Source organism: Ammodytes marinus, assembly GCF_949987685.1.
Source record: "Ammodytes marinus genome assembly, chromosome: 4".
Taxonomy (NCBI): domain Eukaryota; kingdom Metazoa; phylum Chordata; class Actinopteri; order Uranoscopiformes; family Ammodytidae; genus Ammodytes; species Ammodytes marinus.
The window spans coordinates 36145210-36168726 of record NC_137233.1 but is presented as its reverse complement, the minus strand read 5'-3'; the positions used below and the strand labels follow the sequence as shown (position 1 = coordinate 36168726).

Sequence of the window (23517 nt, the reverse complement as noted above, 5' to 3'; positions counted from 1 at the left end):
CACAGACACAAACACACAGACTTTCCTTGATTTATACCTCTAAGATTTATAGTTTGAGTTTTCCCTTTGTGAACGCGAACCGAACCATCTAAAAAAAATTAAACAAAGTATCCGCACCAAAGAAGTGGACTATTAGGTGTGAACACGACTCAATCCTCATTTCAAAAGTCAAATCATCTTAATGACCCCTAGGTAAACAAGGGTTGTAAGAACTGTATTTCAGCATATTGTGAAATAACAGTCAGAAAAATACCACAAAAAAACACAACACAACAGCTCTGCTAACCTCATCATAGGGGAAAAGGTCATCCAGTTTGAAGGCTGTCCCGACTCGCCGACGCACCTGAGGAGCCTTCTGACCTGTGGCCAAGGGAAACTCTTTAGGCAGTCGGCCTGTAAGCTCCTGAGGAAAAAAGCAACCAACAATCATCTGACAGTTCAAACATTAGTGGGGAATAACAGAATGAGAGAGAGACACTCACAGCTTCTCTCATGCAGATTTTCTTCAGTTCCTCCAGTTTATGCGTCAGTGTGTCTTGAAGGCTCTTTTCTTTATTTTTTAACTCTGAGATCTTCTCTTTCTTCTGTTCCTCGCTAACTTCAGAGTCGACAGAACCTGGAACCGGGCACGCATTTGATTAACTGCAAATTCTATCAATAAATCATCTCCACATCAATGTCTAGTGGAACAGAAGCCGTGTTGCTGATTAACTCTGTGCTTTACCGGCTGAGATGAGGCTTCCGTTGCTGGCCATGATAAGCTGGTCTTTGCTCTCCATGCTGGACTGTTTAGTGATCCGCGGGGCGCAGATCTCTGTGAGGTCCACGGCGATGTCCCCTGAACTCCTGGTCGTGGTCATCTTTGTCTGTTAGGAAGGAAGAGACATTTACGAAGAGGGACGAGGAAAGGAAGGAAAAGAGTAGTGAAGGGTGGGATTGTCAGTTTTTCATTTTAATGATAGCGCACTGTGAATGGTGGCGGGCTCCATTTGCATGCTTGGTGTTCCAAGTGCAGCACTGCTCTCTCATCAATCAGTGTAGAGTTCTATTCCTGGATGAACACTGACACACCATCTGCCTTTGAGGGAGGCAGTGGCTGAATAACCTCATTTGACGGCAGCCATGCACGTACACAGCCATGCACGCAGCCACGCACACACACACACACAATCATGGAATGCACATCACACACTGCTCATACTGCATAATAGCCCCCATACTCAGCAAAATAAAATATGCATCATAAACACAAACACATAGACCACACATTTGTATTCAGGGCCTTGTGACAACTTTTAACACTTGCAAGAGAACTTGGATGTGAACATAAAGATAAACATGTATCCCTTCACAACTTCACATGCTATAAAAGGCCAATTGTAGTTTACTTTGAGTTTAATACATATCCTCTTTAACCACATAAAAGGCGAATATAGACATAGTCACTACAACAACTATATGATTTTGCTATATTGGTAGAGTGATAAGAATCTTTCACTCAAGCTCAGTGCATATTCAATTTCAGCTACCTAACTACCGTTTACTTCCCGTTCAATAGAGAACGACAATTCCATTCCGTTTAAATCGAGGAAGTGACAATTTCCCAACAGGACTGAGAAGAATGAAACCTATAACATTAAACCTGGAGGCCTGGGATATCAATTTGCAAAGCTATTTACTCTAGTCACACAGTGCATCACTTGATGAACAGTCATTGCTATAACGGTCTTTAACACTTGCACAATAGATGTTCAAACAGAACTCAGTACAGTGTACCTTTTATGGCCAAATTAAGCTCAACGCTAAAGCTTTTTTCACCCAAAATCAAGTTCCTAATAGGCTCAAATGAGTTGACAAACTGAAGAGTGAAGAACATTAACACACTCCGTACACCAGCCAGTCTTTTGCTACTCAAAGATCTATGTTTTTCCCAGCAAGAACTTACTTTACACAAACAAAAACACAAACACACAGGCCTGACCCTGCTCTGTAGGGGGGTGGCATATGTGGGTCACTTGACATGACAAAAGCAATCTACACACATCAAGCATCAGTGTAAAAGGAGTATTCTAACTGAATCGTGGTTGGGAGGAAATATGAACACAGTTTTAAGTGAATCAGTGAGAAGAAAACAAGACACTCACTTTGCTTTGCTTTCTGTCCAGGTAGAACTGGTGCTGGCTGATGGCCATCACCCAGATGGTTTTAATCAGAGAGTGGCAGGCATACCACGTGTGGATGACCAGACCAGTCTGCCCGAAGGTTCGCTTGGTTACTGTTCTTCTGAAGAAGATAACAGAAAAAAACCCTCAGTACTTGTGCTGATACAAATAGCAAATCTGTTCCAAAGCTACATACAAAAATATAACAGTTAAAGGTAGATATCAGAAGCTTTATTAAGAAATGAAAAAATAGTTTTAGGCAAAGATTGGAATCCTCATAAGTATTTATCCAGAGACATCAAACTCATTTCTAAACAGACAGTGGGATCTAATAACAGCTTTAAAGACTGAATGCCACATTAAAGCCTGTATAAGAAGCAGATGTTTTATAACTCAAGAACAGTGTTGGGAATAACGCCGTTTAAAATAACGGTGTTAGGTAACGCCGTTCTTTTTTCAGTAACGGGGTAATCTAACTAATTACTTTTTCCGTTGTTACAACGCCGTTATCGTTCCTGAACGTTAAATGGGTGCGTTACTATGAATTGATTGAATAAACTGTATAATCCGAACGCACCCCTGGCTCCATACTACACAAACTGCTAGTGAGGAGACCGGTGTGTTTTAAATTGTGTTTTATTCAGTGTGGATGACATTATGACTGTCAGTTAGCGCCGTCACGTCAGTCAGCCAGAGTGCCTGTTTAGTGAAGTTTCTTTTTCTTTCTCTCTCTGTTGTGTGAGCGTGCACGTTGCCGCAGTAACCACCTATCAATCCACGGTTGAAACGTGCTTTCCCTGAGTTTGTTTGCATCGCCCTTGTGAGTAAGTGCATGGAGTTTCCCGATCTCTATAAATTATAATTTATGCACGTTATTAAACGGCCGCGATTCGCCGGTTGCAACAGCTATTTAACGTGTCATCATGAGACGAATATTGCTATTGTTCTTTTCCTGGGATCTGTATTCTGCTGTGCATGTTAAAGAAGGAAATAAACATAGGATAAATCCTTACTCCTCCTCTCATCGTCTCATGCTTCATAAGCCCCTTTTACACAGCCAGTGAAAGCCGGGAATATGCCGGCCTTTCGGCCCTCCGCCCTGCTGTATAAATGCGACAGTTGCGGAACGAGGGAAGAAAGGTGCGAGAGATTGTTCTGGGAATTTTACTACCTCGGGGGGTAGTAAGATTCCCGACACAATCAGTTCCGCCTCTCTGTTTAAATGCTCCAGCTTGTTGTTGCGGAACAGGGGGGCGTTTGACGTTCCATAGTCTATGTTCTAAACATGCGACCATGTTAGCAGTTGAAGGACGTGTGTTTAACATTAACCACGGCGGCCTGATGTCCCGTAAAAATCACCAAATAAAAGGAACGGTGTATAATCTAGTTGATCATAAGGTCCGTTGCTCAATCCAAACCCCCGCGCTTCATTTTGCAGAGTGTATGAGTCTATTTCTGCCCAGGAGAAGTTGTACAATGGGAAAGCTAGGCTAGGCTAAGTAAGGGATAAAGTATAGCGAACGGGTCACTTGCTAGAAATAAAGACCGACAAGCTGAAGCAGGAGCCCGACGCGCAGCGGAGGGCTCTTGTTCAGCTTGAAGGTCGACCTAGTAACGGGGGAATAGTCTGCTCGCCCCGCTAGACTGTCTGCTTCAGCTGACTGAAGGCTCCGGCTCAGCTGTTAGCCACAGAGCTACTGTTTTGCTAACACATTCCGCCGCCGCTATTATTATCCTAAGTCTGAGCGTATATCCACACTTTATTTCTGTCTACAGTAACGTGACTTCACACACTGTGTGTATGTGTATGTTTATGTCTGATTGGCAGATCTCTGCCCTCACAAAGAGACTCGCTCACAACCAACCTGTCACACACACACACACACACACACACACACACACACACACACACACACACACACACACACACACACACACACACACACACACACACACACACACACACACACACACACACACACACACACACACACACACACACACACACACACACACACACACACACACACAGAGGTGAAGCGGTCGGATTGATTTAGTCAGTTTGGTTAACTGTCCCAGTGATGTTGGACTCAGCGCGTAGCGAGATCAACTGGCACATCGTGGGGACAGTAAAATACGGCCCTCTTACTGCAAGCTCCAGCACTTCTGCTCTCAATTCACCGGCCAGTGTTGTTGTAAAGCAGCTGACCGGCGCGGCGCTAAATGTTTACGTCACACCTGGCGCTGTTTACAAGCACCTCTTTCATTCCGGAGCGCTGTGTAAAAGGGGCTACTGATGCGCCAGCAGGCCGGCGTTGCTTGGTTCTGTGTAAATAACACAGAAGCAAGCAAAGCCGGCATTTTGGAGTGATGTTGTTCCGTCAATATGCCGCAATCTCTGTGTAAAAGGGGCTATAGTCTGACGTTTTTGGCCTTAAGTGGTGTTTTAGCCGACACCCGATATAGCAGATCAGCATTTTCAACAGTTTCCTCTACTACTTTTGTTGAGAACAAAATACTTGAAGTGCAGGATAAACCTCTTGCTGTCTGATGATGTGCAATAAATATTGAAGGTTATGTAGCCTACAAGTAGGCCTACCTGTCTGTTCTACTCATTTCAACTGACTTGTGAAAACTGCTCAGAAAAATCCAAATTTGTTGACATATAGCCTAGCAACTTTTTTTTTTTTTTTTACAGTAGGCTAACGCAAATAGTTACTTTCCCTGGTAACTAGTTACTTCTATTATAAAGTAATTCAGTTACTAACTCTGTTACTTTTTGGAACAAGTAGTGAGTAACTATAACTAATTACTTTTTTAAAGTAACGTTCCCAACACTGCTCAAGAATAATAGTGGCCCTTCAACAGCAGAAAAACACTGACAGAGACAGGTTACAGCTATTAACATGGTGCCCTAAATTGGCCACTGGCTGTGGATGCCCTTTATAATGCTTGAGGTGTAGGATGAGGACATTAAGAGCAGCAGCTGGCAGTAGGATCACTTGAAAAACAGGGAAAGGACATTTCAGAAAATAAAAGTGTTTTTCTTTCTCTGACCTGTGTGGGTCGTTCACTTCCACCGCAAATTTCTTCTCTCGAAAATACAAATTCTCCAACTGCTTCCACTGAAACAACTGCAGAGGGAAAGAGACAGTTTGGCAGAAAGATAGAGGAGGGGTAGAGAGACATTACACATTACTGACTGAGTACACAGGCAACATGGGACTATTGATATAAACAGAAATGTATATTGACTCGCAAAGGCTGTGAAAAAACTGAAAAGCTAGAAGCTTCCCATAATCAGGGGATCAATCTTGCCACAAGAACAAAACAACAGGGGTGTGTGTGTGTGTGGGGGGGGGGGGGGGGGTGGGGGGTATTAAAACAACATGCTTTGTTTGAGCCACAGCAGCCTGCCCTTTAGCAGTTTTTTGTTCCGGTCAACTTGCAACATTAGCAGAAACAACATAACAGCCCATGTTGTGAATGGAACTCAGGAGGCCAGCCCAGTTAGGTGTATGTTCAGGCTAACACAGGAGCAATTATAACGCTGCTGCAACAAGAGGGTTCAAAATCATAGCAGAAGGCAGGCCAGCCTCTCACAGGCCGGAACTCTCTGTGTCAGAATATAACATCTGCTCCACTGACACTGGCCTCAATAAAGAGATATGGTGCCACTGGCCTGTGAACTACGCTTCCCTGCTCTCATTTTAGCAAAAGAAAAAATTTAGGGTTGAGATTAATGTACTAAAACTACGAATTATAAAAACTTATCAAACCCATAGTGAGAAATAGTACCTCGGGTGTGAAATCACAATAATCTGACACTGTCCACTTCCACTGGGACAAACACATTTGCTGACCACATTTAATAGTGAACAAACTAAATATAAAACTTCCTTTACAGTCTGGCTAACACAGTGACAGAGCGCATGAATCGAAGATCATAGAGAACAGGTACACACAGGTAAAGAGAACATTTAAAAGAACCAAGGAGAATATTTTTTTAAAACCCACTGCTGCTACTTAAAACAGCTTCGGAACGAGGCGGACACAGAGAAAAGGCTTACCATGAAAGGTATTTCTTCCCTTATCAAATCGCTGCTGAATTCTCTGGGGTTTGTATTGAATCCCTTGACTTTGAGTTTCCCACAGAGCTAGAGATTCCTCGAACAATACTCTCTCTTGTCTGGTGCTAGATAGATGTTGCAAGAGTTTCAGCTGAGCTGTCCACGCCCCTTTAGCCAGTCCTCCTCCTCTGACATCACAGATACCTCACACAGCCTTTAAGGCTTTACTGCCCTGCAGCTCTCTCTTCTCTCTCTACACCTACTCCTACACATCCTTTTTAGTCAGACCAGATGAGCAGGTTATACAAAAACATTTCCTAGACAGTGTTTTTGCTTGTTTGAGAACATTTCAAATCTTCTCTACTTTCCATAACTCCCAGATAAGCTATCAGTCCCACACCAACTTTGAATACTCAAAGTCAGTGTGGGACTGATAGTTTCTCTGTTTTCCATATTGTAAACACCACATACAACACAGTTATGTAGCCAAATCTATTATAACCACCTTGTCCACTAGGGCAAATATGTTAGGAATCTGTTATTATGGTCTAATCATTAAATGCAGGGGCTCTATGTCAGGTCACTGAACCAGGTAAGAAGAAACAGTATGCACTGTGATGAACTGTCACAAGCCAACAGACACAACACTGACAGAACGCTTGCATTTTTTATGGTTTTCAAATGTCGATTTCTTCTTTTTTTTAAACTCTTAAAAAAAACTGTTGCCATCCTGAAAGACACTGGAAGTCAATATTCAGTTCATAGTCAACAGTATTGCTTTATTATTGTGGGTATGGTGGATCATTCCACACAGTGTTACAGCCAACACTCCTTATCAATTACACAGTCAGTCTTCCAGTTGAATGAAGAGCATGACACTTTATAAACCATAGGAACCAACTAGCAAGACATAGCAGGGACCCCACACCAATCAACACTCCCTAGTCCCTTACACTGGGATCATTTACATTATGACAACAGATAAGAAAGGTTTAGGCAATAAACACACACTTTCACAGGATGGTTCCTTCTATTAGAGAAACACTTGTGTGCCAGCACATAGATAAAACTAATAGAAGATTCTCCTGGCTGGGATTGCTGTTGAAGCTGCTGTCTGAATATTTCAAGGATGTGACACACCTCAAACTCGACAATCACAAGACTGCAAGTAAAGAGGAAGCAGTTCAAGAAAACATTCTGCACACCAGCAAGCAAGTTTACATAGCAAGTGACTCATAGAGAGATAACGAAATAAACAATTTTCTTAAAAGTAGGAAAAACAGTAGCTTATCAGAATCAGAAATTCTTCTCATACTTTAACAGTACACGCACGATTTGCATCTTAAGTATTCAAATCTCACTTGTTTTAGCCAAAGGCCTCATTACAGGCAGGTGGAAGTTAGCCAGAAATATCTGTGGTTTCAGATGGGATCAGGCTGTTCAGATCCCACTCACACCCAATAAGGACCCCCCGGGCTGCCTGCGAGTCCTGAAAAACCATGCAATTGAAAATGTTTCAAAAGCCCTGACTCGCACACCCGTATACAAAAAAAGATCTGTGCCCCACCCTTCACATACACGTCACATACCAGCAATGACTGACTGGCTGGGCTAGCAGGCAAGACGGTACGTTTCCACATCATGACGCAGAGATAACGTTGTGAAAACCTGACAAGAGGACAACGGAAGGAACTTCAACCTATTTTGTTTCACGATCATGAATCATGATCATTTACCCTCAGACACTTTAGTTATTTCAAGTCTTTCTTATCGTGTCATTATCACACTAATACTGCAACTGCCACCCATAATAGAGTGAAGATTTATTTTGTTTGGTTGGCTGATCGTTTCTGTGGACCAGCATGTGGTCTTACAGAGTGTCCCATTACCCACGGAGAGGTAGAGAGCCCAAGTGACACAGACAGTGAGTGAGAGAGACATCTCTTGGTTAATTCAAAAAATAATTTAGTCTTGATTTGCCATCTGCTTCTGTCCCATCTTATGTCCTGGAAACACACTTGTGGTCCTCCATTTTCTTTCTCATATTGAATATTGTGTGTAGCCCTCTTATAAAATAAAATGTTGTTTCTTTCTCCTACTATGCCCACTCCAGATATTGGGAGTTAATAATATTCAAGCTTTGCTTATATACACTTAATCTATACGTAATGGAAATTACAGGGTATTCACATTACTAAATGTGCATATCCTCTTAATGACATCAGAGAAGGTGTGCTATTGCTGCTACTTGAAGAGGTTTTGACAAACTTAAAATATAAATACTAAAACAGCTGACCTCCGTCCATTACCTCTTCTAAATCAGGGCTGATTTGAAAACGGGCTGTGACCTAAGGCGGGGAGGACTGAGGAATTGTCAATGTCTACCAAAACCTTAATATCTAAGCCTGTGTAGCACATAGAAACTAGGGATGTGAATAATGTGTCGATTCTCGGCTCGATTTTCGACTTGTGCTCAAGACGACTCTAAAAATAGAAATTGGTAAATCGGGTGTTTTACTTTATTATATGTTTTGGGGACATGGGAGACGTCCGTGATGGGAGTTCACGTGTGGTCACGAGCGCGCTGCAGGCGCTTCATTTCTGCAATGTGCGCGCATTAAATGTCCTGTGTGGGTCAACAGTGCAGTGCAACATATGCAGCCTAAAGTTATAGCATTCGTCTACGACCGTGATGTTAAATCACCTTCACACAAAGCCTCCGCCCGAGCAAAGCAGCGAGTAGCGCTGTGACGGTGACGATCACCAGGAGACCTGGCAAGTATGAGTGAGTGAGCCGCCGTGCAGAAAAACTCTGTGGTTTGATGGATAAAATGATAGTCACGGGTATCCTGCCCGTTAACGTTGTCTACGTGAACGTCTTCCGCGATCTGTTTCTATATCTCGAGTCTATTAAGTAACATAAACACAAAGAGCCATGTCGGCAAGCTGACAGCGCGACTGAAGGGACTGTACAGTGAGCCGATCCCCTTCATTAGTTTCTGTTTTCAGCCGAGTAAGTTACATTCACCTCCGACGCATGGACAGCGTTTTTAAAATTAAAGCCTCTCATTTTATTATCAAAAAGGCTTTGATGCAGATGAAGTCTGAACACACACAGCGGACGGCAGCAGTGTTGTTTAAAGGAAAGCGCAGTTTATCAGCATCACAACCACGTGCTGCTGCAAAAAAGGAACACTGCCTTTTTTTTATTTTTTTTATATAAATGGCACAGTAAATCGATCGATTTGTCGATTCATGCCTCCGACACGTCGACACGCAAATAATGAGTCGTTTAACATCCCTAATAGAAACATGAAATAAAATACATTTAAAAGGTAAGGTTCACAGGTTGTATTTAAACATGCTCCGTTAAGCGCTTACAAAACACATTTTTCTAAAAATCTTCAAAATTAGATGGGGGAGAAAAAAAAATTATAATATAAAATATTTAAAAATAATGTGCTAAATGAGGTCATAATCCTGCTTCTTTTTAGCAAGGATAGTAGTGACTGAGTGTTCAGTGGAGGGCTAATGATAGACAGATATAGGAAGGAAGAGATAGCTTTATTTTATCATTTAGTTCAGTTATCACTGGCACCATAAATCCAACTTCCCAGTACAACTGGAACGCAGACTGACTCCCGCTGTAGGGAGCCGATCAGCTGGTCCAAACAGCTGTATACCATGGAGATGAAAACCAAACTGAAACTTAACTACCGCCTGGCTGGGCTGAATTTGAGTTGGATCAGCAAAATATAGGCTAAATTCATAAATATTGTTAATAAATAGAAGCAATGTGTTGTGTGATTTTCGTCAGTAGCCTATAGTTGACCTAGATTCTGCGCTCCGAATGCCACTAACTGTTCTGTAATACACTATCGCCGACACAGCCGACATGCCGGTAAACCACATCACCGTAATCAAGGACAGACATGAAAACTGCCCCAATAATCCTTTTCCTACTAAATAAAGGGAAGGTGGTTTTGTTCCTATAAAAATAGCCAATTTTTTGTCGTAGTCGACAAACAAGATTTTTTATATGAAAATTAAAAGTGAGTTTATCATCTAACCAGATGCCAAGATATTTGTACTCTGTGACTCTTTCAATTAAAAATCCATTCTTTGTAAAAATATTAAAATCATTAAAATGTGTTGTTCTTGCTCTGGAGAAACACATATATTTGGTTTTGTCTGTATTAAGAACAAGCCTGAGGTCCACTAGACAGTCCTGCAGGGTGTTAAAAAAACTTTGTAAGTTCTGAATAGATTGGTGCACCGAATCGGAAATGCAATACAGTATTGTGTCGTCAGCGTATAGATGGGTGTGACAGTTTTTTAGCGATGAAACAATGTTATTTATATAAATTGTGAAAAGAACTGGACCTAAAATTGAGCCCTGTGGGACACCATTTGTAACAGTTAGAAACTCAGATTGGTATCTTCCCAGTTTAACTGACTGCTGTCTATCAGAGAGATAATCCCTAAACCAACTATATGCAGAATGATCAAAGCCAATGTCATGCAGCCTCTGTAAAAGCAAATGGTGGTCAACAGTATCAAAGGCATTTGAAAGATCAATAAAAAGTGCTGCACAGTGCTTTTTCATGTCTAATGCTGTAACAATGTTGTCTACAACCAAAGTCACAGCAGAGACAGTACTGTGGCCTGCCCTAAAACCAGATTGGAATGGGCTCAAAATGGAAGCACTAGTTAGAAATGTTTTTAACTGATTATTAATAAGTGATTCTAGAATTTTTGCGAGGCATGGGAGTTTGGAAATTGGCCTGTAATTATTAAGATTATTTTTGTCACCACCTTTATGTAAAGGAATTACGTGAGCTTTTTTCCAAATTTTAGGAACTATTCCAGAGGAGATCGAAAGATTAAAAATATGGGTTATTTGTTTTGATATTATATGTGTAGAGAGCTTGATTGAAAACAGGTCCAAATTGTCCTCTCCCATGTACTTCTTGGGGTTGATGGCGAGGAGCGCATCTACAACAACACTTGTGGGATTCTTCCCACAAGTGTTGTTGTAGATTTTCAGCCTTGATCTTCTGATCAAGGCTGAAAATAGGAGTTTGAGAGACAGGCGGTACGTTACTACTGGTGGTAGAAGGCGTATATCCTCCATTCTGAAAGAGTTGACCAGCAGCTACAAAATGTTTATTAAAAGCTAAGCCAATCTCTTTTTGATCATTGAGAGTGTGACCATTTAATTTGATCTGAGTGGGAACTGTGCTAGAATTGTTCTTATTATAGTTCACAGCTTTCCAAAATAGTGCAGGGTTAGAGTAGCAGTCGGAGACTAATTCAAGGTAGTATTCAGATTCGGCTTTCCTAGTCATGGATGTGCACTTATTCCTAAGGTGTCTAAAAATAGTCCAATTGGTATTATCTCCAGAGCGTCTAGCTACAGACCATGCTTTATTTCTCTCGGAAAATAAATCAGACAGTTCACTTTTAAACCAGGGGTTTGATCAATTTTTTTACTCTATGCTTTTTAAGGGGCGCATGCTTGTTTATAATTGAGGTGAAAGTATTGATGAAATAGTCTAAGGCTAATTCAACATCCAAAATTTCCGTAGTCAGTTGAATGTCACTATGACGGAGATCACTTTGCCTGTCTTGTGTGGAGGAGTTGGAGAAGGCAGAGACTAGTTTTGAACCCTCGTAGTAACATAAGGCCCTTATTGCTGCCCCCTAAACACTAAATAAGCACCCACCCACCAGGCTGGCAGAGTGCCAACAGCAGTCCCAGAGGCCTGCTGCTCCCCACAGAGAAGCATAATTACACCTTCATCTAGGCTGGTTGGGGGAGAGAGACACACTTTGGCTGTGCCCATTACTGCCTCAGTGTAAGAGCACACCCTGCTATGTCAACAGGTTCCTGCCATATAACAACAACCATCACAAGTCTAATGAAAGAGGCTGGGGAGAGACGCTTGGTTGGGACACTATAAAATAAAACTGCTCTTAACAAAGGGGAGGGTAATACACAGCTCAGTAGGACATTTTTGTGCTGAAACCACTTTTTTTTTTTTCATAGAAAAGGCACATTGTAGGCCCTGCACAGACTAGATGGGTGTATCATAGCCATCATAAAGCTAAACAGTTGTGTAAAGGAAGTATCAATTGGTCCTTAGTTAAAGTACCTAAAATAAAAGTATAATATATTGCTAATGGTTTAAAAGAAACAATTTTGAACGTTTGGGTAAATAATTGTACTTTTTCAGTTATAAATGAGACAGATGAGCTCTACATGAGATACAAACACAAGATATCTGAATGTACTTTAATAGTGAACTGCCCCAGTTGTGAGCTTTAAAAATAAAAGAGGGACAAGGCTTCACATTTGGCTGAGAGTGTAGGTATTTGTGCATTTTCCCCTCTGAAGTTGAGCTGTTTAATAATCCTCATGACAATTTATTCCATTGTTGCTGGTATTGTAATCTATTAGCTCTTCCGCCTTTCTGCTCAGGGAGCACACACTGATACTCCAAAATATTTTTCCCATCCGTCTTGTCTGACTGGCATGTGAACCAGGGTTTTTATTTCGCCTATTAACAGTGTGGATGGATCATTTACCAGTGCACAAGAGGCATGGTGATGAAGAGCAGCAATTTACATACCATACTTCCACAAGAAGTTTATAATGAATAACTTTTTAAAAAAATCTGTTTTTCTCACTTGAGTATTAAAAGGTCACATATTATGCTAAATGCACTTTTTAAATGTGTTCTAACATATCCATGGGTCCACGGTGTGCCTAGCGACTGCCAAAATATAAAAAAAAATAACAATCTCTCCTTTTCCCACTCTCCCCCTTTCTGAAACCCCCACCCCTCCCCCCCAATATACTCCAGTCAGAATTCTCCTCGTTTCTGACCTCAAAAACTGGAAAGCCAGAAGCTTCCACTGTGCAGCCCACACCCCTATTTCTTATTGGTCCACGGCCCTGACAGACAGAGGGCGAGGCGTATCTGGCTTCGCTTCCGGACAGGGGGTGGGTGGAGCTCAAAGATTGTATATTTACGAGGGGAGCTGCAGCTCTTTTTAAAAAAATAGGCCATTGTGAGATTAGCTGAACATCAGCATAGTACAATAAATTATCTGAAAGTTTTTTTCAGCAAACAATGAAAGAAAAACGTATTAGGGACCACTAAGACCATATAATATGGTGTATAATAGTACCGAAAAGTGTATAATATGGGAGCTTTAAAGGAGCTGTAAGCGGAATGGTCAGTTTAGCTAACTTCCTGTCAGTTACTGCAGTTAGCAGTCCCCTCGCTCATCCCTACGTCACCACATTAATGCACTGCGGTCTTCGAGCAGCAAGTTAGATCCATAAGTGTGATAAACAGACCTGCAAACTCATAGGAGGTGAAAAAGGTGACAAACACCCGTCCCTTCTAGGGGGGTCGGGTGTTTTTCGCTGTCCAAACGATTGGCTATTGTTAAATATCATTCACACAACCAGAGTTCTCCACTATTGCCTCCAATGTCCAGCTGGGTGAAAATAATAGCCAGCTGAGATCCTGACCCTCCTAGGGGGGTCCGGGGGTATGCCCCCCCGGGAGATTCTTTTTAAACTTTTTAAAGTGAAATGCATGAATCTGGTGCACTTTGAGAGGGAAATTAAGAGGCTAAATCTGAGGAATTTTGTGTGAACAAATAATTTGGAGACACTGGGTCGGATGAATTAGAAGCTTCTTGGATTTTCCATTAAAATGTTAATTTAAAATAAAATATTATGCAGGGTCCTCTGACCCTGCATAATATTTTAAATTTATTTTTATTTTAAATAAAAATAAATTGGGGGGGGGGCCTGTCGGTCGGCTCTGATTGTGAGCGCACTGCAGACACTTCATTTCTGCAATGTGCACTCATTAAACTGTCAGCTTCACTTAAGAGTCCTGTGTGGGTCAACAGTGCAGTGCAAACTATACAGCATAAAGTTATAACATTCGTCTACGACCGTGATGTTAAATCACCTTCACACAAAGTCTCCGTCCCAGCAAAGCAGCGAGTCGATCGCTGTGACGGTGAAAATCACCGGGACCCGGGAGACCCAGTGAGCGAGTGAGACGCCGCTCAGAAAAAACTCTGTGGTTTGATGGATGAAATCAGTCGGGGATATCCTGCCCGTTAACTTTGTCTACGGGAACGGCTTCCGCGATCTTTTTCTATGTCTCGAGTCTAACAGAGAGCCATGTCGGCAAACTGACAGCGCGACTAAATAAAGGGACTGTACAGTGAGCTGCGTCCCTCCGTATAGTTTCTGTTTCAGTAGGCTGTTACATTAACCTCTGAAGAATTGACAGTGTTTAATCAAAGCCTCAAATTTTTTATTATCAAAAGGGCTTTGATTGAGACTTTTAGCCAATTCTAAAGTCTGAACACACAGCGGCAGCAGTGATGCTTTACTGTGCCCGATCTTAACGCTGATTGGACAATACTCATGACGTCTACCAAAGATGTTTTATTGCCAAGATAACGATATTCCCTTGTCTCACACTACGGTAACTCGCCCACACAGTCCAGTCTGGGAAGCGCTGGCTGACTTCTCTGGCAGCTGCCGCTACCCCCCCCTCCCCCTCCCAAAAACAAAAACTCTTCGGATCTATACGATTCACGTGGGTCATATATTTTGATTCTAAACGGCGATTTTCGCCGAAAAGCGACGAGTTTGCAGGTATGGATAAAACATGATAAAAACCATCAAAAAACCATCAAAACAGACATTGGGAAGGATTTTTACCTGCTCCGCCATTGTAGGCGCATAAACATTCACCCATGTATCGCTCTGGCGTGCACCGGCAGTGAGACCATGAGTGAGACGGGTGCGGACGGTTGTGGGTTTGTAGCGTTCTCTCTTGTGATTGGATAACATTTCGGGATACTACATAAAGTTTAATTTCTTTCTTTTTTTTTTTTTTTTGGGGCATTTTTATGCTTTTATCGATAGTGCAGAGAGACAGAGGTGAAATGGGGCAGAGAGGGGAGTGACATGCAGAGAACGACTGCGGGTGGGAACCGAACCCGGGTCTGCTGCTGGGCCCGGCCCGGGAGGGGGACGCCTTACCAACTGAGCTAAAGGCGCCCCCATAAAGTTTAATTTATGATTGCATGCAGTGCAGCTGACTAAGAGATTGGCTTTATGAAACCGCGCACATCGTGTAAGTGATTACTGTATGAATATAGAACGATTTAACAGTTATTTTAATATAAATAAACCGCTTACTTCACCTTTAAATGTCACTTTGTAGAAAAACCATACTAGGTCAATTATAGAGGCCACACCCAAGGTTAATCGTCCCACACAGCTTTACAATTTGTACAGTATATAACATCCCTTATTCTTAGAATATTGACCTACATGAGAAAAACTAAAATAAACAGCAAACATTTGGACATTTGCTTTGAAAAAATATGTTTTCAACTGCAAACTAATAAGAGTTCAAAGGTTGACTGCAACATTTTCATTAAAAAAATTTAATTATAGTCACACAAAAGTAATCCGACTCAATGTGTGGTGGTGTATTTACCTGCACAGCCCTCCACCCACTGGCTGTATTTGCTTTGTTTTGGTTTATTTTTTTTCAGTCGGGACGTTTCTAGGCGTCAATCAATTGAGCAGTGCACGTGGAGAGTGTTGAACCCTCAACCAATGACATTGTGAGGGCGCTCCCGGCACTGCCACAGTGCTGCACACTGCAGGCGAATCACTATCGATATCGATAGTGATTCGATAAAGACCCGGATCGATAAGGAGACTTGATAATGGTATCAATTAGGGGTGTGAACGTTTACAAAAATGTCTAACTGTGTACACGACGTAATTTTTTTCGTGTACACGGTTAACCGTGACGTCATTGTCCTCGTGCGCCCAACGTCTTGTAGGCGCGCGCGCACACACACACGCACGTTCGCCTGTAAACACACAGTTGACATGAACTACGCTCGTTTACACACCTCTTATAATAGGTCCATGGTACACACACACGCACGCACACGCGCACACGTTCGCCTGTCATGCCGCCTGTGCGCTTGCTTGTGCGCGTGATATCTCATTAGCATCTGTACCGTGCCCGGGCACACCTCTCCCAAGCGTGCCGTGGCCAAGGAAGTGTTCCGTGCTGGAATACAGATGGCGTGCTCACACTAGCCAAACGATCTAGACTTTAGGATGCAAATGAGCTCGGGCACGGAACAGATGGCCTAGTGTGAGTGCGCACTTAGTCGTTTTGCGTTACCTGTGTTTGTGTGTAGGCTATGTGTAACTGTAGGCCTACTGCTACCTGCTCACACACTAATAGTCAAAGCTATTGAAAACAGGCTTTTAATAAATACTACACTTTATAATTACCCCTTTAATCCATAAATTGACTCAGTTTATAATGTAACAAATCAATTACACTATAAGAAAAAAAAGATTTAGACTACTTTATCATAATGTAATAGGTGAACCACAATGTAATATGTTGGAACATTTAGTGCTAAATGTTATTACAATGATCCACTCAGCAATTTGTTACATTATTGACCAGGGTTTCTAGATTATCACTATGGGTTTAATTTATTTTTTTTTAAATTACATTATGGGTCGTTATAACCTTATGGGCTCTTACAGGCCCATTGCATTGACTATATGTACGATACTATTACGCTTCTTTACTTGGCCTAAATTGTGTCTGACCAGTGCCTCTCTCTCTCTCTCTCTCTCTTACACACACACCATCTCTTTATTTTTGATTCTAATGTCTACACATTGCTGTTCCTAGCCACTAACATCTCTGCTGCCAAACACAAAGCCACGCTTGAAGCTGCTCTTCTTCCCTACTGCTGCACTGCCACTAAGACAAGAATACTGTAAATTAAGGAATCATGTGACAAAATTAAATAAAATTAAAAAGAAGGAATATTACAAACAAAAGATTAGCGACGTTAAAAATGACAAGAAAAAACTGTGGACCACAATGAATGATATTATGGGGAGAAAATCTAAAACGTCTATTTCCTTTATTCATAATGATGGAGCATTCATAACTAAACCCTATGATATTGCGAACCATTTTAATAATTTCTTTATAGGTAAAGTTGATAAAATCCGCAATAACATGCAGGCAAGTGATGGGGTAGCATCAAACAGATTAATTAAAGAGGTAATAATGAAAAATTGTAACTGTCACTTTGAGTTTAACCTCATCAGCATTGAAGAGGTTAAGGGAATGTTAATGTCACTACCTGACAGTAACAGCTCTGGCACTGATCTTCTTGATGGTAAATTGTTGAAATTAGCTGCCAGCCATGTAGCTACTCCTATAGCCCATATATTTAACAACTGTCTAACCCAAGGTGTGCATCCATCTCATTGGAAGGAAGCTAAAATTATTCCACTTATAAAAGATAAGAATTGTGCTTTTAATGGCCCCAATAGTCGGCCTATAAGTATTTTACCAGAATTGAGCAAATTAATTGAAAAAATTGTCTTTAAACAAATTCAGGATTATTTCACCAGTAATAAATTAATATCTGACTCACAACATGCATATAGAGAAGGATATTCCACCTGCACTGCACTTGCAGAAATGACTGACGACTGGATGACTAATATTGATAGTAGGAAATTAGTGGGGTCAGTTATGCTTGATTTTAGTGCAGCATTCGATCTAATTGACCATGAGCTGCTAATTGGAAAAGTTAAGAGCTATGGCTTTTCATCTACAGCAATAGCCTGGGTAGAGGACTATCTTACAGGACGAAAACAAAAGGTTTTTTTCAATGGCAGTTTTTCTGACTCAAAGGTCATACAATGTGGTGTGCCACAAGGTAGTTGCCTTGGTCCGTTACTGTTCTCCATATTTACTAATGATTTGCCTCTGTGCACAAAGAATGTCAATATTGTAATGTATGCTGATGACACCACTGTTTTCTGTGCTGACACTCTGTGTAATGAGCTTACAGCTAACTTGAATGGTTCATTAAATGATGTGTCTAACTGGGTCAATGAGAACAAACTGGCTCTCAACACTGAAAAGACAAAATCTATTGTGTTTGGCTCAAGATATATGCTGGCAAAAAAACCTCAGTTAAATTTAGTTATAGGTAGTACACCAATTCAACAAGTTAACACGATAAAACTCTTAGGTCTTACCATTGTTGATTCACTGTCCTGGTCAGTTCACATTGACAACATTGTAACAAAAATGGGTCGAGGGATTGGCATGACAAGAAAATGTTCATTGTATCTTACACCATCTATAATCAAACAAGTTGTACATGCTCTGGTCTTGTCAAACCTTGAGTATTGTACAATTATCTGGTCATCGGTAAACAAAAAAGACTTTCATAAACTTCAGGTAGCTCAGAACAAAGCTGCCCGTTTGGCACTGAGCTGCTCCATTCACACTAACACTGATGTAATGCATTCTAGCCTTTCATGGCTCACAGTAAAACAAAAGATCTCTCTTAATCTCTTGATGTTCCTAAGGTCAGTCATAACCACCAAAATACCTGCCTTCTTTGCTGAAGGTTTAGTTAGTGTGTCTGACACACACGGTCATAGCACTAGAGGTGCAAGTAATGGACATCTAGCTTTACCTAGACCAAGGTCCAATGTACTTAAAAATACTATAATTTACAGATCAATTTCATTATGGAATGAACTGCCAAAAAACATTACTTTTAGCATTAATAGCAAATACAACTTTAAAAAGTCTGCAAAAAACATCTGGTCCATATGTAATGTATACATTTTAAATGTTTCATTTCCTTTTGTATTTCTTATCTTTATTTTCTTTTGTTATATTTGTAATTATGATGTTTTTAAATCATAGTGTTGTGTAATATTGTTGTTATTATTTGTCTATTTCGGTTTGACATAATGTCAAACAAGTGATTGTCTGTTGTCTATATTGTATGTTTCGGACCCCAGGAAGACTAGCTCTCACTCCGGTGTGTTGCTAATGGGGATCCTAATAAATCAAATCAAATCAAATCAAACATGGTAAATATGAGTGAGGTTATTAAATGTGTTCTCCTTCCATCAACAATTGTGCAAATCCCCCTCATATGGCACAGATATTGAACATGTTCAACTATCATCATCACGAAAGAACACGCTCACATCACAGATCAAAGTAATATTAACAGCAAAAATGTGTTATGCACCGGGCAGGAACCAACCACCTGTTAAAAGCTGTGGACAGCCCCTAAAGGGACACAAGCTGCTAATAGGACATAGTTGCACCCTGGAGCCAGACCCAAACCTTCTTCAGAAAAAAGCAGAGGACCCAATACAGAGATGTGCCTATGGTGGTGTCTACTAGGGCTGGGCGGTATGGTGAAAATCTTATATCACGGTATAGGTCATTTTATATCACGGTAACAGTAGCCTATATATCACGGTATAGTAGTTTTCCATTCAATTCAACGAATTAATGGATTTAAATAACCATAATGTACTTTAATCACATTTGATTATTTGCGTCCCGAATCCTATGGGCAAAGAATGTAGCTTTTCACCGACTAGGGGTTGAGCGTGAGTGAAAACTGTAGTCAAAATAATTAAATACTTTTTCCTGCAAGATTTGCTCATCTTCATTTAATAAAGCTGTCAAAATAAACTAGTAGTATGCAAATATCTGATTATCACTTCACTCCAGCTTCAACATAAATACTATTTTCAAGTTTGACATATTTTAAAGTTAAGTTTAAGTTCTCCACCAATAACAGCACGGGGGTTAAGCCCTGAATAGATGCTGATAAATATCAGTGTTAGCCAGCTAGCTCACGAGAGCTAACCCACTGTAGTAAGCTGCTTAAAACAAGCCAACACACTGAGTCACGGCAACAGCACGCTGAAGCGCTGCGCATAGCAGCAAGTTTCTTTTGCCCGTTAACATTTTTGACTGTTTAAACCAGCTGCTCCGCCACCGTGACAGAGTTGTTGGCTTGTTTTTTGTAAAGTGACGGCGCACAGCAGCTTAACAGGTGTAACTGTAGTGACGCAGAGGGACAGCTGCCTCCCGCGACATGAACTTTTTTACTCCACTGTATAAACGGTATTGTAAAATCTCTCCCGGTTGACAGATTTCTACCGTCATACCGCCCAGCCCTAAATGCTACCATGTAAAATACAGCCAGAGAGAAGAGGACTGTACAGATACACACACCATCACATATTCTAGTGGGGCAGGAGTGATCATTGAGAGGGATTCTTTTTGTGTGACTCTATAATTAATTGTTTTATTAAACTGTTGCATAGTGCCTTTAAGAAAACAGGGCAGCTGTAAAAAGATGTCAACTTACCTTTCTTGGTTTCAATTTATCCTTCAAATCGTACTGGCCAATGCCTTTGTAGCTTACACCCAGCCACCACGGTATTCCCTGCTTGTCCTGCATGAAAGCACACACACACACAACGCAACAGCACTCATTAGAGGAAGGTTTATTGGGGGGAGTTTGCGAGAAAAGAAGAAGAAGAAAAAAGATCCCTGTTACCAAAGCAATTACCCCATTAAGCTCACAGCAATAGCTACACAAGAAGAGATCAAATATATAAGGAGCCAGTTAAAATCTTTGCTAGCCAGTCATTTTAACACTGTTTGATCTCGTCAATCACCTTGATTTAATAAGGTTTGGTTGCGAAAGTTAGTGGAAGCAAGTAAAAGCAAGGAATCACTTAAACATGCTAAACTTTATCAGGTTGAATTATTTGTGGTTTCCCACCCAGGCACTGTGTTCCAAATTATTATGCAAATTGGAATTTAGTGTCATAAACATTTCATTTTTTGTATTTAATTTAAACTCATGGATGGTATTGTGTCTCAGGAGGCTTTGGATCATTGAAATCAATCTCAGACACCTGTGATAATCAGTTTGTTAAGTAAGCCCAATCAAAGGAAATCTACTTAACAAGGATGTTCCACATTATTAAGCAGGCCACAGGTTTCAAGCAATATGGGAAAGAAAAAGGATTTCTCTGCTGCCTAAAAGCGTCAAATAGTGCAATACCTTGGACAAGGTATGAAAAAAATAGATATTTCAAAGAAACTGAAGCGTGATCATCGTACTGTGAAGAGATTTGTGGCTGATTCAGAGCACAGATGGGTTCGTTCGGATAAAGGTAATATGAGGAAGGTTTCTGCCAGACAAATTCATTGGAAAGGGAGAGCAGCTGCTAAAATGCCATCACAAAGCAGCAGACAGGTATTTGAAGCTTCTGGTGCCTCTGGAGTCCCGCAAACCTTAAGGTGTAGGATCCAGAAGTTTGCAGTTGTGCATAAACCTATTATTCGGCCACCCCTAAACAATGATCACAAACTGAAACAGTTGCAGTGGGCTCAGGAATACATGAAGACTCATCTTCAAACAGTCTTGTTGCTGATGAGTGCCGTGCAACCCTGGATGGTCCGGATGGATGGAGTAGTGGATGGTTGGTGAATGGCCACAATGTCCCAACAAGGCTGCGACGTCAGACAGGAGGTGGTGGAGTCATGTTTTGGGCCGGAATCATGGGGAGAGAGCTGGCTGGCACCTTCAGGGTCCCTGACGGTGTGAAAATGACCTCGGCAAAGTATGTAGAGTTTCTGACCGACCACTTTCTTCCGTGGTACAAAAAGAAGGACAGCGCCTTCCGTAGTAAAATCATCTTCATGCATGACAATGCACCATCTCATGCTGCAAAGAATACCTCTGTGTCATTGGCTGCTATGGGCATAAAAGGAGAGAAACTCATGGTGTGGCCCCCATCTTCCCCTGACCTCAACCCTATAGAGAACCTTTGGAGCATCCTCAGGCAAAAGATCTATGAGGTTGGGAGGCAGTTCACATCAAAACAGCAGCTATGGAAGGCTATTCTGACATCCTGCAAAGACATTCAAGCAGAAACTCTCCAAGAACTCACAAGTTCAATGGATGCAAGAATTGTGAAGGTGATATCAAAGAAGGGGTCCTATGTTAACATGTAACTTGGCCTGTTAAGATGTTTTTGATTGAAATAGCTTTTGATTTCACTAAATATGACCTAATCCTGCAAATTCAACAAATGACCATTTTTAGTTGTTTGCAACCTATACAAAGGTTGCGTTCCGAATCGCATACTCTTTCTTTTTTCTATTCTACATACTACATCCGACGATAAAAATAATCTAGTTAGGATGCAGTAGGCATACTATTGGGACATACTTTACTCTCTTATTTCATCATAACATTGCGCCTTGATCTTGCCTCCTGCTTTTATATCCATCGCATCCCCGTTTGTTTTCATATGGAGGCTTCGTCGATGTGACGTCACTTCACGTGCGCACTGGATTGTGGGTCAGAATCGCCCAAATAGGATGCAGTTTTCAACACTAACAATCTTGGCCGCATAAAGTAGGACATCCGGGTACTTCTAACCATCCTAAATCTGGCCACAAGAATCGGGACATCCTAAATATTTTTTCTACATACTATATAGTAGGGATGTAACGATATGAAATTTTGAGTACGATACGATATGGCGAATGATATCACGATATCACGATACGATATTAAGCGCGGAATTCATTTCTACCCCCTCAAATGAAATGTTGTACCGCTGATTTAAATAAAACACAAACGAATAATTCAAATTTTTACATCTTATTATGAAGAGATTTCTGAGAGATTTAAACAATTTATCACCAAAACAAAGACACTGCTTCTCTCCTATTTTTTTAAAGAAGCATTACACCTATAATTTTAAAATTAAATAGGAATTTTAAATCTAAACTTTAGGCACTTGTCTGTAACTGTAAAAGTATGCATAAAATAAAACAATAGTGTGATAATTTTGAACAATGAACTCAGTAAAATATTAAATTATGATTTTTATTTGTTATTAATTAAAACTGCAGTCTCAAAATCAATGTTTTTGCAGTGCACTTCTCTCCCTCCTCCCTTCCTCACACTTTCGCAACGTCACCTATGCTTGACAGTAGTGTCACCTGGTTTGACCTAGTAGGGATTCCATAGTATTGCGCAACATGCCGGTGTTACGCCGAAAGCTGTGACCTGCCAGAATGTGTGATATTCTGGCAGGTCACAGCTTTCGGCGCAACACCGGTATAGCTCGTATAGCTGAGTTCCTATGCTAGTTCACGTGAAGTTGTGATGAACATATAAAGGATCTTTGGACTTATTTCCTTCATCTGCCTTTCACCGACTTTACCTGGGATTTAACGCGCAGTTGCGGTGGATGTTTTTTTTTTTTTTTTTTTTTGGATCTCATTTCCTCACGTTCACCTGGATTCATAATG

At 41.0% G+C, this 23517-nt stretch overlaps 1 protein-coding gene across 1 annotated transcript in view; it reads right to left on the bottom strand.

The window, feature by feature from the left end:
- The window catches only part of frmd4ba (FERM domain containing 4Ba), a gene marked incomplete at both ends in the record, with an annotated part of 84942 nt that overhangs the window by 8874 nt on the left and 52551 nt on the right, over nucleotides 1-23517 (bottom strand). Inside the window, 6 exon segments of the mRNA XM_080026027.1 lie at nucleotides 287-403; nucleotides 483-616; nucleotides 725-866; nucleotides 2145-2283; nucleotides 5220-5296; nucleotides 20546-20632. Of these exon segments, the coding sequence (XP_079882153.1) occupies nucleotides 287-403; nucleotides 483-616; nucleotides 725-866; nucleotides 2145-2283; nucleotides 5220-5296; nucleotides 20546-20632 (696 nt within the window).